The sequence below is a fragment of the Mesoplodon bidens genome (assembly GCF_964165515.1).
Source record: "Mesoplodon bidens genome assembly, chromosome: 7".
In the NCBI taxonomy this organism is placed as follows: domain Eukaryota; kingdom Metazoa; phylum Chordata; class Mammalia; order Artiodactyla; family Ziphiidae; genus Mesoplodon; species Mesoplodon bidens.
In genome coordinates, this window is record NC_138164.1 from 43,231,152 (window position 1) to 43,252,162 (window position 21,011).

At 43.9% G+C, this 21,011-nt stretch overlaps 2 protein-coding genes across 2 annotated transcripts in view; one reads left to right on the plus strand and one right to left on the minus strand.

Moving 5' to 3' along the window:
• LOC308620772 (uncharacterized protein) overlaps positions 1-16,965 on the minus strand; it is a gene marked incomplete at its 5' end in the record, with an annotated part of 72,520 nt that extends 55,555 nt beyond the window's left edge. Inside the window, 3 exons of the mRNA XM_081240679.1 lie at positions 442-506; positions 1,536-2,102; positions 16,959-16,965. Of these exons, the coding sequence (XP_081096805.1) occupies positions 442-506; positions 1,536-2,102; positions 16,959-16,965 (639 nt within the window). The remainder of the gene's footprint in view (positions 1-441; positions 507-1,535; positions 2,103-16,958) is intronic.
• A 1,494-nt stretch (positions 16,966-18,459) lies between these two features.
• Positions 18,460-19,592, plus strand: LOC308620773 (ferritin light chain-like; the record flags this gene model as incomplete). Its single annotated transcript, XM_081240680.1, has 2 exons — positions 18,460-18,463; positions 18,759-19,592. The coding sequence occupies 2 exons, from the start codon at positions 18,460-18,462 to the stop codon at positions 19,427-19,429; spliced, it is 675 nt and encodes a 224-aa protein (XP_081096806.1). The 3' UTR covers positions 19,430-19,592.
• Between the last annotated feature and the right edge of the window lie 1,419 nt (positions 19,593-21,011).

Below are 21,011 nucleotides of genomic sequence, written 5' to 3' on the forward strand. Positions count from 1 at the left end.
TACTGAACAGACAACTTATATGCACTGAGTGCTCCCTGGACAGCACGCTCTCGGCTTACAGGAAGCACGAGGAAGGCACCAACGTCAACACGTTAGGGGCTGTTGCTCAGGAAGGCTCGCGGCCTACAGCGGGATCCTCAGGGAAACCTTTTAACGCTCGAGAACAAAAGTGATTTGGCAGGACCATATAAGTCAAGCAAGGGATGGTGTTTTGCCACAAATGTCAAGAACACGAGGCTTGTACTGTGGCTCTAAGAGGATCCTGGGATCTACACGCAGAACTTGCCAGAAACACTTGGTGCTGACCTGCTCCTCTACACTTTGTCTAACCACATCTTTTACCGACTCCTACTTTCCCATTTTAACTTTTGAACTATTCGCCTCCCAAGGTGTTATCACAAAAGAACAGCAGCAGGTAAATACGTAAACAGCAAAACTCACCAGAGGCTGACTCATTTTCCGCTGCTCTTGGAACAACGTGCAGGACTGTGACAGTGGAGGCGGACCTGGAGAAGGAAAACGCAGGCAGTGAAGCTACGACTGAAGCGGCTCGGGGTGCACGAGCACCCGCCCCGCGCTCCACAAGAGACACCTGTGGGAGACCCGTCCTTTCACCTTCAGAAGGGCCTGTGAGAATAAGGAGGGAGCAACCACCCTCAGGTCTGTAACTCCCACGTGACTCTGGTACCTGAGGGGATACTTTATTTTTCCGTAGCGAGTGTACATTGAATCCTATTAAAATAAACCTCCGTCATTAAATATGAAATTAAAAAACGCTTATAGTTTATCTCTTCTCAGTCTGTTAACAACTTAGATCACAACATCCACAGGATACCCAGAATAAAGGGACACACTCAGGTGCGTTTCAGTCTTGCAATGATTTGTACAAACTTTACAAACTTAAGTGCGACGCTCGAAAACATCTTTTATTAAAGCTGACTTTAAGTGGACAGAACACCTGCCCTAGGAGTTTGGAGTCCTGTGAGCGACCCCACGTGCACACCCGGTGAGGGTCTAGGACAAGTCATCTCCCTTCTCAGGCCCCATCGCTTCCTTCCTCACCCGAGGCAGCAGGACAGAAGCCCTGCAGACTCATCCTGCACCGATTACACTGTGCGACTCCACAGGGCACAACCCAGGGGGTCGGCGGACGCTTACATTACACAACCAAGGTGCTGACGCGCCTTGAGACATACGTGCGAGATGCCGAGACGGCGACAGGAGGGGGAGGACGAGGAGGCGGGGGAGGACGAGGAGGAGGGGGAGGATCGGGGTTGGACGGAGGGGAAGACGCGGCACGTCCCGGCCGAGCCTGTGGACCCTGCTCCCCCAGGACACCCAGAGCTCACAAGTCCCAGGGGAGCCCCATCTGGAGCAGCCAGCCCTGTCCTCCAGCCCGGACCCTCCACCTCCGGGAAGCGGTCAAACCCTCCAGGTGGCTCTACCGCGGGGCCCGGGGCGGGCTACCCCAAGCCCTGCTCTTCAAGGGCCGCAGGCTCCACAACCAACTACAGGCCTGCAGACGCAACACCTACCCCGTCGGGACTCGCTCACCGGCCCCGGGCTCCCGAGGCTCCGGTCCGGGGGCTGCTCCTCGGGCGCGCTCCTCTCTCGGGGTCCCTCCGCTCCGCCTCCCGAGACCACTGGGCCAGAGGAGCCGGCTCTGGGCCCACGTCCCTCCCGGGACCTCGCTTGGCCCCGCGCTGCACATGGTCGGGCACTGCACCGCTGCCGGCCGCCCGGCCACTCCGGCCCAAACGCGGGCTCCGCAGCTCGAGCTCGGAGGTCGCAGTTCCAGCCTCCGCCCGGCCCACGCGAACCCTCGCCCGCACAGCCCGCTCCCGCGGGCTGCCGGCCGGCCCGGACAGCGTACCGCCCCGCAGGCCCCGAAATGCTCGCCCGCAAGAGGCCAAGACGGGGGAACGACGGCCAGCGACGACCTGGGCACGCACAGGAAGCGGGGGCGGGGCGGCGACGGTGCGCGTGCGCCAACACGCACAAATCATGAGGCGCACCTGCGCAGGCGGACGCCCGAAGTCCGCCTGCCAAAGCCCGCCAGGAGCACGGGACAAGTACCCGGACTCCAGAAGCCTCCCCGAAGTCTCCGTGCCGTCAAGATAGTGAGCGTATGAAATGTCTCCTTCTCATCTGGCGCTCAAGTGCTGCTGTGCTGCGAGGGTGTGCCGCCTGGACCAGGGACTCCATTGCCCATTTGTCTTCACTCCTGTTAGGGATCAAGGAAAGGTGTGGCCTCAAGTGGGGGCTGTGTGATGGTCTCCAGGCTCCCTGGTCCTTTCCCGGCCCTGGGACATTTCGGGTTACATCTGAGATTCCCCCACCACCAGGAGAGGGGAAGGAGGGTATCATGTTCGCTTAACTGAAACGCTACAACTTTCATTCAAACCCTAGAATACAATAAATGCCCAGCCATGACACAAACTAATATTGCCCACGGAAGGAAAAGAAAATAGAAACTGTAGCTGTTTAGATTACACAACCAACGCATTAAAAACTGTACGAAAATCAGAACGTACACACAAACCGAAAACAGAAAACAGATACCTGGGATCTTACCTCTTAAAGAGGATACTGTTTATGTTAGGTAAAAATATCATTTTTCAAAAATGGAATCAGAAGGGTAATGATTTATCACTATTTATCACTGGGGGTGAAATAATATAACTGTGTTCTTGGCCAACTGTTCCTTAAAAGCTGCTAGGGGAAAAGGTAAAAATAAAATCTCCAGGGACTTCCCTGGTGGTCCAGTGGTGAAGACTCCTAGTTTCCACTGCAGGGGGCACGTGTTTGATTCCTGGTTGGGGAACTAAGATCCCGCATGCTGTGCAGCACAGTCTCATTAATTAATTAATTAACGAACACACAAAATAAAAATAAAAAATCTCTCGCCAACCGAGAAAATCCTCTCCACAAATGTAGAGAGAAAGAAAACGGTTTTACTGTTGAATAACCATTAAACCAGACTGTGCTGTGCACCCACAGGTGAACCACTAATGTTTGTGCAAATGAAATCAACCTCACCTTTTTTTTTTTATAGCTCAGCAGATAAAATCTGTTGCATACAGGTTCTCAAGATAAACGGGAACTTGCCTCATGGGAATAGACTTGACACCACCATAAAAATGGCATACATTCTTTCAGAGTACATCCTAAATTCACCTGGTCATCTCGGTGGTTGTCCATGCTAGTTAATACCCTTTATCCAAAGGAGAAAGACAACTTCTCCTATCTCTAGGACAAGCACGTACTTATAGCTCAGAGGAAAGTGCCTAACACCTAGCCTAAACTCCCCTGGTGACAGAGAGATAAAGAAGATAGCTCTCAGGTCCTTAACATAAACATTCCTGGGTTGTAATGCTGGCAAGGGACTGATTTAGCTTTTAAAAAGATTTAGATACTTACGAAAGGGACAGAGGAAGTATTTCTATTACATGCGTCTTGAGGAAATCCTCTAAAAACGGAAATAAGAAGTGATGATTCATGCAAATGAATAAGCACCTAACCCATTCCTGATTTCCCCAGCTGAACTGCCACATTAAATGAATCCTGCACAAAATGTGTGCTTCTCCAAAACTGCTCTTGGAAGTGGCTGCTTAGAGCCACGAATGGTCTTTTCCAGTTCTTGCTGCTGCTGACTGTGGCCTCTGCCTGAATTCTCACCGATGAAATGCTGCTTGTGTGGGAATGACAGCGACCACACCTCCTCTGAGCCTGAGCCTGGCAAACCTCCAGGGCGCATTTCTCGCATTTTCCAAGTTCACCACGTAAGGACATCAGCTACACGGAGTACCTTGCTGGGAAGCGCCTTGGAAGGGCAGTGCGCCCATGAGCACGCCACCAGGCCTCCAGTTCTCACCTCACCCACGTGCACTGACCGTGTCTCAGCAGAAGACTGGGGTGGCCTGTGAACCCCAGCTGCTGTGCCCACCTCAACACCTCACTCTATCCCTCCAGCCCAGAGACATGCTGGGCTCCCCAGCCCCCTGCCCTGGACACTCTCTGGAAGTCTTTCTATTACAAGCTGTCTTCAGGAAATGCTCTAAAAAAGGGAATAATAAGTACGGAGTCATCCCAATGAACAGGATGTTCAGCAGTGAGCTGATGTCTCTCACGACTCACCCCTCTCTCCAAAAGGCGAAAAACTGTCATTTCATACATTTCCCCCTTTTTAAAGTTGTTGAAGCTAGGAGGGTAAACCTGGACCCTGCGATTTCACCTTGACCAGAAGCACCAATGGCCACCTTTTAGTTTGCTTTCATTAAGATCTCTTCATATATATGGATATTTACAATATAAAGCTTTCTCTTTTTGTATCTGCATTTCTATTAAATACAGATATTTTCCCTACTTTGTCACTTATCTATTTTTATTGAAGTATACTTCGTTTGCAATATTTCAGGTGTACAGCAAAGTGACTCAGTTACATGTATTTATGTAAGAATATATGTATTCTTTTTCAGGTTCTTTTTTCCATTATGGGTTCTTACAAGATATTGAACATAGTTCCCTGGGCTATACAGTAGGTCCTTACTGTTTATCTGTTTTACATATAAAAGTGTGTATCTGTCAATCCCTGTTCTTTATCTTTTTAACTTAATTTTTTACTCTCACATTCTGTTATACAGACACTTAAAAAGATATTTTGTGTTCAAATCTTTCACTTTCACTTCATACTTTTCATCAGCTTGGACACTGTACTTGAAGAAGCCTTTCCCATCCTGCATTTCCTAAGTAGTTGCCTGTGTTTTCTCCTGTTTATTTTGGGTCTCTTAACATACCAATTTTATCAAGATAACTGGCACCCATCTTCAGGATTTGTAAAATCATTTTCCTCTTAAAGTCTCTCAACCATTTTTTTCAACACTAACACATCTACCAGAACCAGGAAACGCACTGTTTAAGAAGAAAACTCAAGTTTGTAATCTAACAGAAAAGGACAGGCTCTTCTTTGAAGCTCAGCGACACGTCTTAATTTAAAGGCAGGGGAGGGACTTCCCTGGTGTTCCAGTGGTAAAGAATCCGCCTTCTAATACAGGGTATGTGGGTTCAAAGCCTGGGAACGCTGGTCCGGGAGCTAAGATCCCACACGCCACGGGGCAATTAAGCCCGCGTGCTGCAATTAGACACGATGCAGCCTAAGAGAGATAAATAATTTTTTACAAATAAAAATAAAAAATAAAGGCAGGGGAAGCAGGAAAGTGACCGCCTCATGTGAATTCCTTCTTATTCAAAATACAGGTCGTAGCAGTTTACTTGGGCTGCGTCACAAAATACGACACACTGGCGGGCTTAAGCAACACAAATGCACTGTCCGACATTTACGCAGGCTGCAAGTGTGAGATCAAGGTGTCAGCAGGGTTGGTCCCCTCTGAGGGCTGTACGGGAGGATGTGCTCCAGGCTTCCTGGTGGAGAGGGCGGTTTCCTCACAAGCACATGCACTATGTATGTAGCAGGTAGGTGCCTGGGCTGAACTCCGATCCCAGGGCTGCTCATCCGCAGCAGCACCAGGCCGCTGGAGGGCTTGTCACGGACCCGTTGGCAGGAGGACTGCAGGCTGACACAGACGTCTGCTCAGCTGTGGACCCATGGCCCGGCCACAGCCCTGCCAGAGGCTGCCTGGTTGAAATCCAGGTCACGGTTCACCTCCCTCCTGCTTATTGCATTCAACGATGCCTTGAAGACCCCCTACTGCACCAGCCTGGGTGGCACATCCCACCCAGTCATTTCCACATCAGAAGCATGTCCATTGAGAAGGTTAAAATTAGGCCCTGGCTCAGTGCTGTGGAATTAGAATCTGTGAGGCTGGGTCCAGGCATCTGTGTTGGAATATTTTCTCCACGGGACTCTCATGCCCAAAGGACTGTATTGACAAAGCCCTTCTGCTTCACCCCACTGATATTTCTGCACTAGAGCTACAGCCGTTGTTGTATTAAACTGCATCCGCAGGAGGAAGAGAGAGGAGGAGAGGCGACAGTTCTGCTGATCTCCAAACACGCTGTTACGGAACCACACTTGGGTCCACTCGCCCGCACGCACTAAAGCCCGTCTACGGACACGGGTCACGGTGAAGGAAAGTGCCGCGTTTATGGCAGGGCAACAAGCAAGGGGTCCAGGTATCTAGGGCTCAAAAGGCCCCCACTCCCCCGTGGCTTTCAGGGAAAGGTGTTTACAGATGGGGTGAGGCTGTTGGTGGGAATGTACACTGGGGCTGCCGCTATGCAGAACAGTGTGGAGGTTCCTCAAAACACTAAAGCTAGAGCTACCGTAGGACCCAGCAATCCCACTCCTGGGCATGTACCCAGAGAAAACCATAATTCAAGAAGACACACGCACCCCAATATGTATAGCAGTACGATTTACAATAGCCAAGACATGGAAGCAACTTAAATGTCCATCGACAGAGGAATGGATAGGGAAGATGTGGTACATATGTGTGATGGAATACTACTCAGCCATAAAAAAGAATGAGATTATGCCATGTGCAGCAACATGGATGGACCTAGAGATTATCAGACTAAGTGAAGGACGTCAGACAAAGACAAATACCATATGCTACCACTCCTGTGTGGAATCTAAAACAGTGATACGGATGAACTTCTGAACAAAACGGAAACAGACTCACAGACATAGAAAAAAAACTTATGTTTACCAAAGGGAAAAGGTGGGGGAGAGGGATAGATCAGGAGGTTGGGGCTAACATATGCACACAACTATATATAAAACAGGACATCAACAAGGACCTCCTGTAGAGCACAGGGATCTCTACTCAATATTCTGTAGTAACCTAGGGAGTTCCCTGGTGGCCCAGAGGTTAGGATTCTGGTCTTTCACGGCCGTGGCCTGGGTTCAATCCCTGGTCAGGGAACTGAGATCCTACAAGCCACACAGCACCACGAAAAAAAAGCAAAATTCGGTAATAACCTAAATGGGAAAACAATCTGAAAAAGAATAGATATCTGTGTCCATATAACTGAATCACTTTGCTGTACACCGGAAACTAACACAACACTGTAAATCAACTATACTCCCAATATAAAATTTAAAAAATGTTTAAAGTGAATTACAAACGAGTGGGGTGAGGGAGAGGAGGTTGAGGGGTGTGTGGTCAGCTTGTGGACATTCTTCCGATTGGTTGGTGGTGAGGTAATCTGAGGTCAACATCATCAACCGGCTGGTTCCAGCTGGTCTGGGGTCTACGTGCTTGTGGGCAGCATGCAGTTACCTTCCTCCCCCCTGCTGGGGGCTTCAGTCTCTGCAAAACAGCTCCAAGGACGTGGCTCAGAACAGTATCTACAGCCCTTGAGGAGGAACTAAAGGTCCTTGACTTTGTTTAACGGCTACACTAGTATTATTTGGTCTTCTGGGACTCTTTTCCTTTCTTTTGGCACTTTCTCCCTTCTCTGATTAAATTGTTTGTTTCCAACTCACAGAAGGCTAGGAGGCTAAAATTTTCTAAAGACGAGAAGCAGGCAGAAGACATGGGGAGAATCCGTCCCAGGAAGGCCCCACAAGGTCCTGCTCACTTACAACATCACATTCAATCTGGGCTGTTTACGCCATTTTTGGACAACATACCAACACATCTTAAGATGGGTCCCACCCGACTGTTGCACATTTGGACAAGGTGCGGTGGGGTGGGATTATGCAAATCCAGATCTGAAGACTAGATAAAGCAATCAGGGTATTTCACAGTATACAAGAGAAATTTTCATGGGGACAGAATACCAACCTTCTAATATTTGAAAGCCTGTTAGCCAAGAGGGAGAGTGAACTTCTGTTTTGTTATACAAGGACCCAATCAGCTGTGATGGTTGAAAGCATGATGAACGCAAATCTGAATTCATTTGCCTCCTAAAAATGCAACGTCTACAGCAGAGGGACACAGGTCCTCAAGCAGCAGTGCTTTTCCCAGCAGTGCAGACCCTGAGGAGAGCCAGGCTGTGGCAGCTCTGGAGGACCTCAGACACTCTTTGCACGGCCTCTGAGACCTAGAACATCTCAGAAAGTCCACGAGTGCAAACCAAAGAGACACTCAGTCCCTGCACCTTGGATGAACTGATTTGACTCTACGTATGCATTGCTTGGGCTAATTAGAAATATGGAAGTGATCAGAAGACAGAATAAACCTCTGGGCACATCCTGAACAACAGAGATACTTCTCATCAAAGTCCAAACAATAATTCAAAAGCAAGATTCAGAGCCAAACTGTGGAAACAAACCAAGTGTTCACTGACAGATGAATGGATCAAGAAAATGTAGTGTGTATATTCACACAACAGATATTATTCACCCACAAACAGGAAGGAAAGTTTCTAATTGATACAAAGACCATTTATGTATTTTTCAAAGATTGACATTTCTTTGTATGAACAGTGAAAATTTAACAATTCCACTTTTAAGAGGAAAGGTTAGTGTTTCTTTGTAGAAACAATTAAGTCTCAGCAGTAGAGGCATAAGCACACACGTGCACACAGAGTAAACAGAATAGCGCCCCGCTACCTCCCCGCACTCTGATCCCCCGATGAGCCCTGCTGATTCTCCCTCCAAATATAGAGAACTTGTTTACTTCTCTCCATCTTCTCAGACATCGTCTTCCTGGACTACCACGCCAAATTCCTAACCTTATCTGGGTCTCCCGACTTCCACTCTTACTGAATCCCCACCCCATCCATTTATGCAGCAGCCAAAATCAATTGTTCCTCTTTCAGTGCAAACTGGATCAGGACACCTCTCATTCACTGCTTTCCCACTGCACTTGGCAAACATCTGAACTTCTTCAGACCCACGGTTTTATTTCCTTCTCACTCACTGTGTACTGTCCACACTGGCTTTGGGGTCTAGGAAGGAAATTTTGACACAGGCTACCACACAGATGACACGCGAAGACATTAAGCTAAGTGGATAAGTCAGATACAAATGGACAAATGTTACATGATTCCACTTCTGTGAGGTCCCCAGATGGGTCAAATTCATAGAGACAGAAAGTGGAGTGGTGGGTGTCAGGGGCTGGGAGGGGGGTGGGGAGTCAGTGTTTAATGGGGACAGAGTTTCACTTGGACAGGATGAAAACATTCTGGAGATGGATGGTCGGGATGGTTGCACAACAATAAGAATTCTTGTTTTCCTTCCTTAAGATTTTTGTTTTACTTATTTTCGGCTGTGTTGGGTCTTCGTTGCTGGGCGCAGGCTTTCTCTAGTCGCGGCGAGCGGGGGCTACTCTTCGGTGCAGTGTGCAGGCTTCTCATTGAGGTGGCTTCTCTTTGCGGCAGAGCATGGGCCCTAGGCGCGTGGGCTCAGTAGTTGTGGCTCGCGGGCTGAGGAGTTATGGCTTGCAGGCTCAGTAGTTGTGGCGCACGGGCATTAGGTGCTCCGCGGTATGTGGGATCTTCCCGGACCAGGGCTCGAACCTGTGTCCCCTGCATCGGCAGGCGGATTCTTGACCACTGTGCCACCAGGGAAACCCACGAAAAAAAGCAAGACTCAGACCCCAAGGGGAGGAGTGGAAGTACGAGTTGGGAGGTTCAGAAGAAGCTTCCAGTGACACTGCATGACCCTGAGTTGGCTATTTTCTTCTCTGCATCTCGGCTACCATATACTTCCTACCCTCATAGAAAAATAACCTGTCTTGGGCCTCGCTGGTGGCGCAGTGGTTGAGAGTCCGCCTGCCGATGCAGGGGATACGGGTTCGTGCCCCGGTCTGGGAGGATCCCATATGCCGCGGAGCGGCTGGGCCCGTGAGCCATGGCAGCTGGGCCTGCGCATCCGGAGCCTGTGCTCCGCAACGGGAGAGGCCACAAGAGTGAGAGGCCCGCATACCGCAAAAAGAAAAAAAAAAAAAAAAATAACCTGTCTGGAATTGGAAATTTTTCCATTTAGTCTTTTTGTGCATGTGACATTTTTATTCAGAAGAATAATCTGTGTTGAACTGGAGTTTTTTCCATTTAGTATTTTGTACATGTGACATTTTTATTCAGGTAGTGAAATCTCTGGGTCAACAGTGATACCACATTCTCAAGATTTTGATAAGTAGACTAGAACTTCTTAACTGGAATCAAGGGGCAGGCTTTGGATAATCCATGGACTTTGTGACATCCAAAGGTGCCCTTTGTGTGTGTGTGTGTGTGTGTGTGTGTGTGTGTGTGTGTGTTGTAGACACCCTTTGAAGGGTGTGTGAGCACCTGTAGTTTTCTATGATTTTAGCTTCTCCAAATGGCTCTTGGACTCAAAGGTGCCTGAGGGGAGCGGACGTGTACTCCCCCAGTACAGAATTCTGAACACAGTGTCAGTAAACATTCAGCCAAAGAGCTTTGCCAAATTGCGTGTTTTAACGTAACTTTTTAATCCACTGAGTCGATGTACCTGGGATCTTTTTTTACATACTTATCTCACTCTTTATTTATTTTTTTTTGGGGGGGGGTACGCGGGCCTCTCACGGTTGTGGCCTCTCCCGTTGTGGAGGACAGGCTCCGGACGCGCAGGCTCAGCGGCCATGGCTCATGGGCCCAGCCACTCCGCGGCATGTGGGATCTTCCCAAACCGGGGTACCAACCCGTGTCCCCTGCATCGGCAGGTGGACTCTCAACCACTGCACCACCACGGAAGCCATTATCTCACTCTTATAAGGCTGAAACGTTGCTGCTTCCCCTAAGTTTCCTTGTCCCTCTCCCCACTCTCCCACCAGGCCGTGGAAGAGGAATGGGAGGGAGAGGGAGAGTCCAGCAGGGAGAGGACAGTGCACCTGCTGGGAAGCGGTAAAGAGGGGTCCAGGGTGGGAGGGAGGGAGACACAAGAGGGAGGGGATATGGGAACAGGTGTATATGTATAACTGATTCGCTTTGTTATAAAGCAGAAACTAATACGCCATTGTGAATCAACTGTACTCCAATAAACTTGTAAAAAAAATTAGAACTACCATATGACACAGCATTTTCATTCCTGGATATATATCGAAAAAAATAAAACCGAAAAACATTAATTTGAAAAGATATATGCACCCTAATGTTCATGGCAGCATTATTTACAATTGACAACATATCGAAGCAAGCTAAGTGTTTATTAAGAGATGAATGGGTAAGGAAGATGTGATATATATATATACAATGGAATACTACTTAGCTAAAAAAAAATTTTGTTTGAATTGAAATTGTATCAACTATCTTTTCCGACCTCAATGCTATGAGACTAGACATCAATTACAGGAAAAGAGCTGTAAAAAAATACAAACGCATGGAGGCTAAAGGATACACTACTCAATAACGAAGTGATCACTGAAGAAATCAAAGAGGAAATTAAAAAATACCTAGAAACAAATGACAATGGAGACACGACGACCCAAAACCTATGGGATGCAGCAAAAGCAGTTCTAAGAGGGAAGTTTATAGCAATACAATCCCACCTTAAGAAACAGGAAACGTCTCAAATAAACAACCTAACCTTGCACCTAAAGCAATTACAGAAAGAAGAACAAAAACATCCCAAAGTTAGCAGAAGGAAAGAAATCATAAAAATCAGATCAGAAATAAATGAAAAAGAAATGAAGGAAACGATAGCAAAGATCAATAAAACTAAAAGCTGGTTCTTTGAGAAGATAAACAAAATTGATAAACCATTAGCCAGACTCATCAAGAAAAAAAGGGAGAAGACTCAAATCAATAGAATTAGAAATGAAAAAGGAGAAGTAACAACTGACACTGCAGAAATACAAAAGATCAGGAGAGATTACTATAAGCAACTCTATGCCAATAAAATGGACAACCTGGAAGAAATGGACAAATTCTTAGAAATGCACAACCTGCCAAGACTGAATCAGGAAGAAATAGAAAATATGAACAGACCAATCACAAGCACTGAAATTGAAACTGTGATAAAACATCTTCCAACAAACAAAAGCCCAGGACCAGATGGCTTCACAGGCGAATTCTATCAAGCATTTAGAGAAGAGCTAACACCTATCCTTCTGAAACTCTTCCAAAATATAGCAGAGGGAGGAACACTCCCAAACTCATTCTACGAGGCCACCATCACCTTGATACCAAAACCAGACAAGGATGTCACAAAGAAAGAAAACTACAGGCCAATATCACTGATGAACATAGATGCAAAAATCCTCAACAAAATACTAGCAAACAGAATCCAACAGCACATTAAAAGGATCATACACCATGATCAAGTGGGGTTTATTCCAGGAATGCAAGGATTCTTCAATATACGCAAATCAATCAACGTGATACACCATATTAACAAATTGAAGGAGAAAAACCATATGATCATCTCAATAGATGCAGAGAAAGCTTTCGACAAAATTCAACACCCATTTATGATAAAAACCCTGCAGAAAGTAGGCATAGAGGGAACTTTCCTCAACATAATAAAGGCCATATATGACAAACCCACAGCCAGCATCGTCCTCAATGGTGAAAAACTGAAACCATTTCCACTAAGATCAGGAACAAGACAAGGTTGCCCACTCTCACCACTCTTATTCAACATAGTTTTGGAAGTTATAGCCACAGCAATCAGAGAAGAAAAGGAAATAAAAGGAATCCAAATTGGAAAAGAAGAAGTAAAGCTGTCACTGTTTGCAGATGACATGATACTATGCATAGAGAATCCTAAAGATGCTACCAGAAAACTACTAGAGTTAATCAATGAATTTGGTAAAGTTGCAGGATACAAAATTAATGCACAGAAATCTCTGGCATTCCTATATACTAATGATGAAAAATCTGAAAGTGAAATCAAGGAAACACTCCCATTTACCATTGCAACAAAAAGAATAAAATATCTAGGAATAAACCTACCTAAGGAGACAAAAGACCTGTATGCAGAAAATTATAAGACACTGATGAAAGAAATTAAAGATGATACAAATAGATGGAGAGATGTACCATGTTCTTGGATTGGAAGAATCAACATTGTGAAAATGACTCTACTACCCAAAGCAATCTACAGATTCAATGCAATCCCTATCAAACTACCACTGGCATTTTTCACAGAACTAGAACAAAAAATTTCACAATTTGTATGGAAACACAAAAGACCCCGAATAGCCAAAGCAATCTTGAGGACGAAAAATGGAGCTGGAGGAATCAGGCTCCCTGACTTCAGACTATACTACAAAGCTACAGTAATCAAGACAGCATGGTACTGGCACAAAAACAGAAAGATAGATCAATGGAACAGGATAGAAAGCCCAGAGATAAACCCACGCACATATGGTCACCTTATCTTTGATAAAGGAGGCAGGAATGTACAGTGGAGAAAGGACAGTCTCTTCAATAAGTGGTGCTGGGAAAACTGGATAGGGACATGTAAAAGTATGAGATTCGATCACTCCCTAACACCATACACAAAAATAAGCTCAAAATGGATTAAAGACCTAAATGTAAGGCCAGAAACTATCAAATTCTTAGAGGAAAACATAGGCAGAACACTCTATGACATAAATCACAGCAAGATCCTTTTTGACCCACCTCCTAGAGAAATGGAAATAAAAACAAAAATAAACAAATGGGACCTAATGAAACTTAAAAGCTTTTGCACAGCAAAGGAAACCATAAACAAGACCAAAAGACAACCCTCAGAATGGGAGAAAATATTTGCAAATGAAGCAACTGACAAAGGATTAATCTCCAAAATTTATAAGCAGCTCATGTAGCTCAATAACAAAAAAACAAATAACCCAATCCAAAAATGGGCAGAAGACCTAAATAGACATTTCTCCACAGAAGATATACAGACTGCCAACAAACACATGAAAGGATGCTCAACATCTTTACTCAGTAGAGAAATGCAAATCAAAACTACAATGAGATATCATCTCACACCAGTCAGAATGGCCATCATCAAAAAATCTAGAAACAATAAATGCTGGAGAGGGTGTGGAAAAAAGGGAACACTCTTGCACTGCTGGTGGGAATGTGAATTGGTACAGCCACTATGGAGAACGGTATGGAGGTTCGTTAAAAAACTACAAATAGAACTACCATATGACCCAGCAATCCCACTACTGGGCATATACCCTGAGAAAACCATAATTCAAAAAGAGACATGTACCAAAATGTTCATAGCAGCCCTATTTACAATAGCCCGGAGATGGAAACAACCTAAGTGTCCATCATCGGATGAATGGGTAAAGAAGATGTGGCACATATATACAATGGAATATTACTCAGCCATAAAAAGAAACGAAATTGAGCTATTTGTAATGAGGTGGATGGACCTAGAGCCTGTCATACAGAGTGAAGTAAGTCAGAAAGAGAAAGACAAATACCGTATGCTGACACATATATATGGAATTTAAGAAAAAAAAATGTCATGAAGAACATAGGGGTAAGACAGGAATAAAGACACAGACCTACTAGAGAATGGACTTGAAGATATGGGGAGGCGGAAGGGTAAGCTGTGACAAAGTGAAAGAGCGGCATGGACATATATACACTACCAAACGTAAGGTAGATAGCTAGTGGGAAGCAGCCGCATAGCACAGGGAGATCAGATCGGTACTTTGTGACCGCCTGGAGGGGTGGGATAGGGAGGGTGGGAAGGAGACGCAAGAGGGAAGAGATATGGGAACATATGTATATGTATAACTGATTCACTTTGTTATAAAACAGAAACTAACACACCATTGTGAAGAAATTATACTCCAATAAAGTTGTAAAAAATAATAATAAAGTTAAAAAATTTTTAAAAAGAAGAAAAAAACCCCCAAGCAAACTAGGAATAGAAAAGGAACATACTGAAACTCATCAAGAGCGTCTACAAACAACCTATACCGACATTATATTTAACTGTGAAAGACTGAATGCTTTCTCTGTAAGATCAGAAACAAGGCACCGATATCTGCCCTCACCACTTTTATTAAATATATTAATGGAGGTTCTAGTAAGAAAGTAAAGCAAAAATAAATAAATACATAAATTTAAAAGTTAAAATTTTAAAACATTTATTTAAAAGATAAAAGGACTATTCCTACTACGTTGAATAGGAAGGAATATATCCTACTGAATGTTGAACAGTAATATATACTATTATATTAAATAAGGAAAAGTAAAACGGTATCTGAAGAGGAGATGATAACCTAAATGGAGAAAATACCAAGGAATCCACAAAAAGCTTGAGAAATAATATTAGTTTGTAAATGTTTTAGAGTACAAATCAATAGTTTTATCAAATTATATATTAATAACAAATGTGTAGAAGCTTAAATAAAAATATGTGATGCCATTTACAACTGACCTAAATAAATACTTAAATATAAGCCCAATAAGACATTTATAGGTCCTCTATACTGAAAATTACAAAATGCTGATGAAGAAAAATGTAAAAGTCCCAAACAAATAGTGAGACATACCTTGTTCATGGATTAGAAAACACAACATAATAAAGATGTCAATTCTCCCCAAGTTAAGAGGCTTAACAGAGTTACTCTTAAAATGCCCTCAAGGTTTTTGTGGATATAGACAAGCTTATTCTAAGATTTATATAGTAAGAAGAGGCTGAAGAATAGCTAAAACAATTTGTAAAGGAAGATTAAAATGGGAGGAATTCATCTACCCAATTTCAAGATTTTGCAGTAATGATGGAGGTTAGATACACAGATCAATGGAATGGAATAGAGAACCCAGAAATAGACTGACATAAATACATTTAACTTGTTCTTGACAGCAGTGTGAAAGCTATCAAGGAAGAATAGACTTTTCAAAAAATGGTACTGAAACAGTTGGACATCCCTCGACAAAAACAAACAAAAAATGAACCTTAACCTAAACCTCCACACCTTACACAAAAATTAAATCAAAGTGGATCATAATCTTCAATGTAAAAGCAGGACACTTTTAGAAAAAAAAATAGGAGAAAATCTTTGGCATCTAGAACTACGTGAATAATTCTTAGACTTGACACCGAAAGTATGATCAATAAAAGCAGACATTGATAAATTGGATCTCATCAAAATGAGTTAAAAATGCTTCATAGAAGATCATTTTAAGTGGATGAAAACTCAAATTACACAGTGGGAAAACATATTGGAAAATCCCACATGAGACAAATGACTTGTATCTATAATATACAAAGAACTCTCCAAACAACTTAAAAAAACCCAACTAGAAAATAGGCAGAAGACAGGAACAGACATTTCATGGAAGAGAATATACACATGGCAAAGAAGCATATGAAAAGATGCTCAACATCATTAGCCATTAGGGAAATGCAAATTCAGACCATAATGAGATATCAGAGAATAACGAAAATTAAAGTATAGTGACAACATCAAATGCTGGTGAGTACATAGAAAAAGGATCTCACATCACTGGTGGGAAAATAAAATGGTTTAGCCACTCTGAGAAACAGCGTGACCGTCTCTTTTAATCCTAAAAGTAGATTCACCCTACAACACAGTAATTGTACTCTTGAGCATTTATCCAAAAGAAACAAAAACTTCATTAAGTTCCCACAGAAACTTACACATAAATGTTCATAGCAGTTTTATTTATAACAGCCCAAAACTGGCCACTACCCAAATGTCTTTCAATGGATGAATGTTGAAACAAATTGTGATAAAATCTTATGATAGAATACTACCGAGCAACAAAAAGGAACAAATTATTAATATATGCAAAAATTGAAATGAACTTCAAGGGAATGATGCCGAGGGAAAAATTTTAAAAAGCCAATCTCCGAAGATGAAGTAATTCATTATGATATTTACATATTATTCTTAAAATAACAAAACTGTGGAGATGGAGAACAGATTAGAAGTTGCCAAGGGTTAGACATGGGGGTAGAAAGTACAGCGGGGGATCTTTGTGAGGTTTTTGTGGTCCCAGTACAAATAATACAGCAATCTTGGTTTTAACCCCGAAAGATGTTTAAAAGCAATTCCTAATAAGAGGTGTCCAGATATTTAGCAATGGCAGCAGATTAGAGGTATAGCTACCCAACATGACAGCTTCAAAACAGATGGTAATAATTCAATGCATATGTTCATTTTTAAAAGGCCAATCACAACACTTAAATGGTATATATCTTAACAATATTATTCTAAGGATCCAGCTATACCAGATGGACTAGCAGGATTTTCTGTACATTCAATCTTATTTTAGACAGTAAATCTTATAATAAGACAGTTAAAAAAAGAAAAAGAAAAAAAAACAAACCAACTACAGTTGGATATTCTCATAGGAAGATGAGGTGAAAATATGTAGCAGCGGTTCAAAAGCTTAAGCAGTGGCACCTAAATTTGGCTGCACATTAGAATCATCTGAAGCACTTTTTAAAAACCCTCACACCAACAGTTGGTCATCCTAAACCAATAAAATCATTTTAAATCTCCTCAGACGATGCCATTGTCTAGCCAGAAGTGAGAACCAGCGGACTAAGCAGAAGGGGATGTTTCTACAAAGATTTCTTAACAATAAGTTCTTTTACCCAATCAGATTTACCTTCCTGCAAAGGGGTAAAGAAGGCTAGATGTTGTCCATACTTGCTTAGCTTTAATTAGCACTTGTGACTTGCCCAAAACCTAGATCATGTTTCCCCTAAATTTCATGTGATTTCCTAAGTTCTTCAAATCCAGGGCTAAGGGGTTTGCCAGGATGAGATTTTAAGTGCTCACACAGGGGAAGTCCCTGGCAAACCAGGACAGAGGTCACTCTACATTGAAATGTAAAGCATCCTAAATAACCCTGCCACTGCCCCCAGATACTTGTCTGTGCCAACCAGTGGAGAAAAGGCATTCTCCATTACTACCACGGCAAATGCTGCTCTACTTGCCTTGGCTACTCCCTATCTTTTCCAGGCATCTCTCCCCTTCACCTGCTGGTGGACGCTTTGGCAGCTGACAATGCAGATATTTTCAAACTTTAAGGTGAATAAAAATCATCTGGAGGGCCAGTTATAACAGAGATCACTGAGCCCCACTAGAGTTGCTCATTCCATAGGGCTGGGACAGGGCCCTAAAACTTGAATATCTGACACATTATCAGGGGACGCTGGTAAAGCTGGTCAGGTTGTTACCGAATGCACGTTCGTGTGTCTGAAGCACAGTGAGGCCAAACAAACCGAAAGGTTGGAGTCTGGGGCAGAGAAAGGTTTATTGCAGGATCGAGCAAGGAGAGGGGTGGCCCGTGTTCCAAAAACCCTGAAATCTCCAAAGGATTCCAGCAAAGCATTTTTAAAGGCCACGTGAGGGAGGGACGTCCCAGGGAATGTGATCAGCTCGTGCACAATCATCTGACTGGCTGATGTTGAGGCCACAGGGCAGGTAACATTATCCATCCTTAGGTGCCAGAAGGTCTGGGGGCTGTGTGCTCATGATCATCAAAGAGTTAACTTCTTCCACTGGGTGGTGGTTTTTAGCATCTGAAAACTCAAGAAATATGCCTGAGATACTATTATCTGAGGACTTCAGAGAGGAACTACAGCAGAGGCTATGGAGGATGGGTCTGGCCTAGGAAGGCCCCATAGGGTACTGCTTGGTTACAAGGTGACCATACTTTGAGAACCACTGCTCTAGTGGCTTGGAATGTTAAAGTAATGGAAGAAGCCCTTCCCAGATCTAGATTCTAGTATCACCAGCTATTTTGGTGGGGGGAAGGGTAAGTTTTGTCCTTGCTTGGACTTCTTGTTCATTTATATCAAAGCCTATTTGAGGCAGTGCACTCGGCAGTCCTGCAGATCTGTCTTTGGCTTCAACAGTGTTTGGAATGAACAGACCCAGGGACGCTCCTTGCTCCAGCCCCCGACCACACTCCAACATTTCTTCCTGTCGCAACCTTTGGAATCAGCCACTCAGCTATCCTCAGCCTCCAGGACAGGCCAACACCGTTTTTGGAGCTTAGCTCCTTATCACTGATCAACCACGAGTTCCCAGGTTCGTCAGAATTATTCCATCGAGGTGGAGGCCGCCATCCACCGCCTGTTCAACATGCATCTGTGGACACTTACCTCTCTCTAAGCTTCTATTTCCACAGCAACAGTGGGACTCTGGACAATGGGGGCCACAGTTTTCGCCAACTGGCTGAAGAGAAGTGTGAGGGCGCCCAGCGACTCTTGAAAATGCAAAACAAGTGCTGCGGCCGCGCCCTCTTCCAGGATGCGCGGAAGCCTTCTCAAGATGAGTGGGGTAAAACCCAGGACACTGTGCAAGCCGCCATTCTTAGGGAGAAGAACCTGAACCAGGCACTATCGGATCTGCGCGCCCTGGGTCCTGCCCGCGCAGACTCTCACCTCTGTGACTTCCTGGAGAGCCGCTTCCTGGAGGAGCAGCTGAAACTCATCAAGAAGATGGGCAACCACCTGACCAACCTCCGCAGGCTGGCTGGTCCGCAGGCTGTGCTGGGCGAGTATCTTTTCGAAAGGCTCACGCTCGAGCACAAACAGGAGTCTCTGAAGTCCAGCGGCCTCTGAGGAGCCCCTCTGGCATCAGAGCTTCTGCCCGAAGCCCAGCTCTGCAGCCACTAGGCAGCTTTGTAACCGCCCTGGAGCACTCTCCCAAGCCTTGGACCAAATGGAAACAATAACGCTTTTTGCAGAAGGAAAAAAAAAGCCTATTTGAAACACAAACAGAATAAAGAGAAAAAAAGAAATATATATATATATATATATATATATATATATATATATATATATATATATTCATGTTCTTTTAACATATGAATTGCCCCACTTTATCTGTGTGAAATACGTTTGTTCCCGTTATTGGGCTGGTTCTCAAGCTTTGCTGCTCGTATGAATTACCTAAAGAGCTCTTTTTTTTTTTTAGTATTAAATATTTTTTTAATTAGTTTCTGCTTTATAACAAACTGAATCAGTTATACATATACATCTGTTCCCATATCCCTTTCCCTAAAGAGCTTTTAAGAGAAACTTTGGTGTCTGGGTCCCAGCCCCAGAGATTTTGATTCAGTAGGTCTAGGGAGGAGCCTGGGCACGGGGAGGTCTCAGAGTTCCCCAGGTGATTCTAATATGCAGCAACTTTGTGAACCACCTCTTGGCTTCAATCCAGCTAGTGATCAGATATTAAATCTAAGACACATGGGCTAGTGCGTGAGCTCTGCTGCTAGGCGTGTTCCATTTTCTTCCTCCTGGAAGATTCGTGCCAGGGAAAATGATTGATAGTTGTGTTACTTCTCTGAAATGGATAGAAATTTCCAATTAGCGTGAACAGGGGAGGGTGAATGGGTGAATGCAATAAGGTGTATCATTTATGTATTTCCCTATGTGTATGGCTAGAAGCTTTTGCAACTGACGTCTGCCCTACTTTTCATGCGAATGGTAGTGCTTGTCCTCCTAATGCAGCTGTAAACTTTATAAGCCCATAGGTAGACAGCATCACAAAATATTTACCCCTCCCCACTGGCCCACTCTCAAGCTTCACTCCCCTTCCCCAATACACAAATGTACATCAGTGTGCTTGAGACCAACATCAACATACTGACCGTCAATTCTTCTACTTTGCAGCTTCCCTCTTATCAGGAGGTGTCAGCATTTAGTGCCCAGAGGAGGCATTTCCAGTCATCTCAGCTTAGAGGTCAAATATCCAAATATCCAAAGTAAAAAAGGTTAAAGAAAAGAAGAAGAAGAAGAAAGCAAGGAAGAAAAGAAGGAAACAATTTTCTTATCTCATAGTAATAAGGCAGTTTTCCTTAAAAAAAATAAAGACTTAAGCCTTAAATTCTCTTTCCTAATCAAAATGTGCTTTTCCGTCTTTAGACTATTCCTCTTATATCCTGTATTATTCATGATGTTTAATTCTTGAAATAGCACATGGCTGAAAACAGAAGCTAACCTCTTGTCCACTATGAATTAAATCTTCTTTTCCTAGGACCCGTCTACAATGTACAGTTTGGGGTTTGCCAACATAATTATTTTCTCTGAAATAAGGTACAGCATTTTGCCTTTTCAATATATAGTTATACAATACATTGTTAACACAACATAGTTAATATAGTCAATACAACTATAACACACATGATATGATGCCACTTTG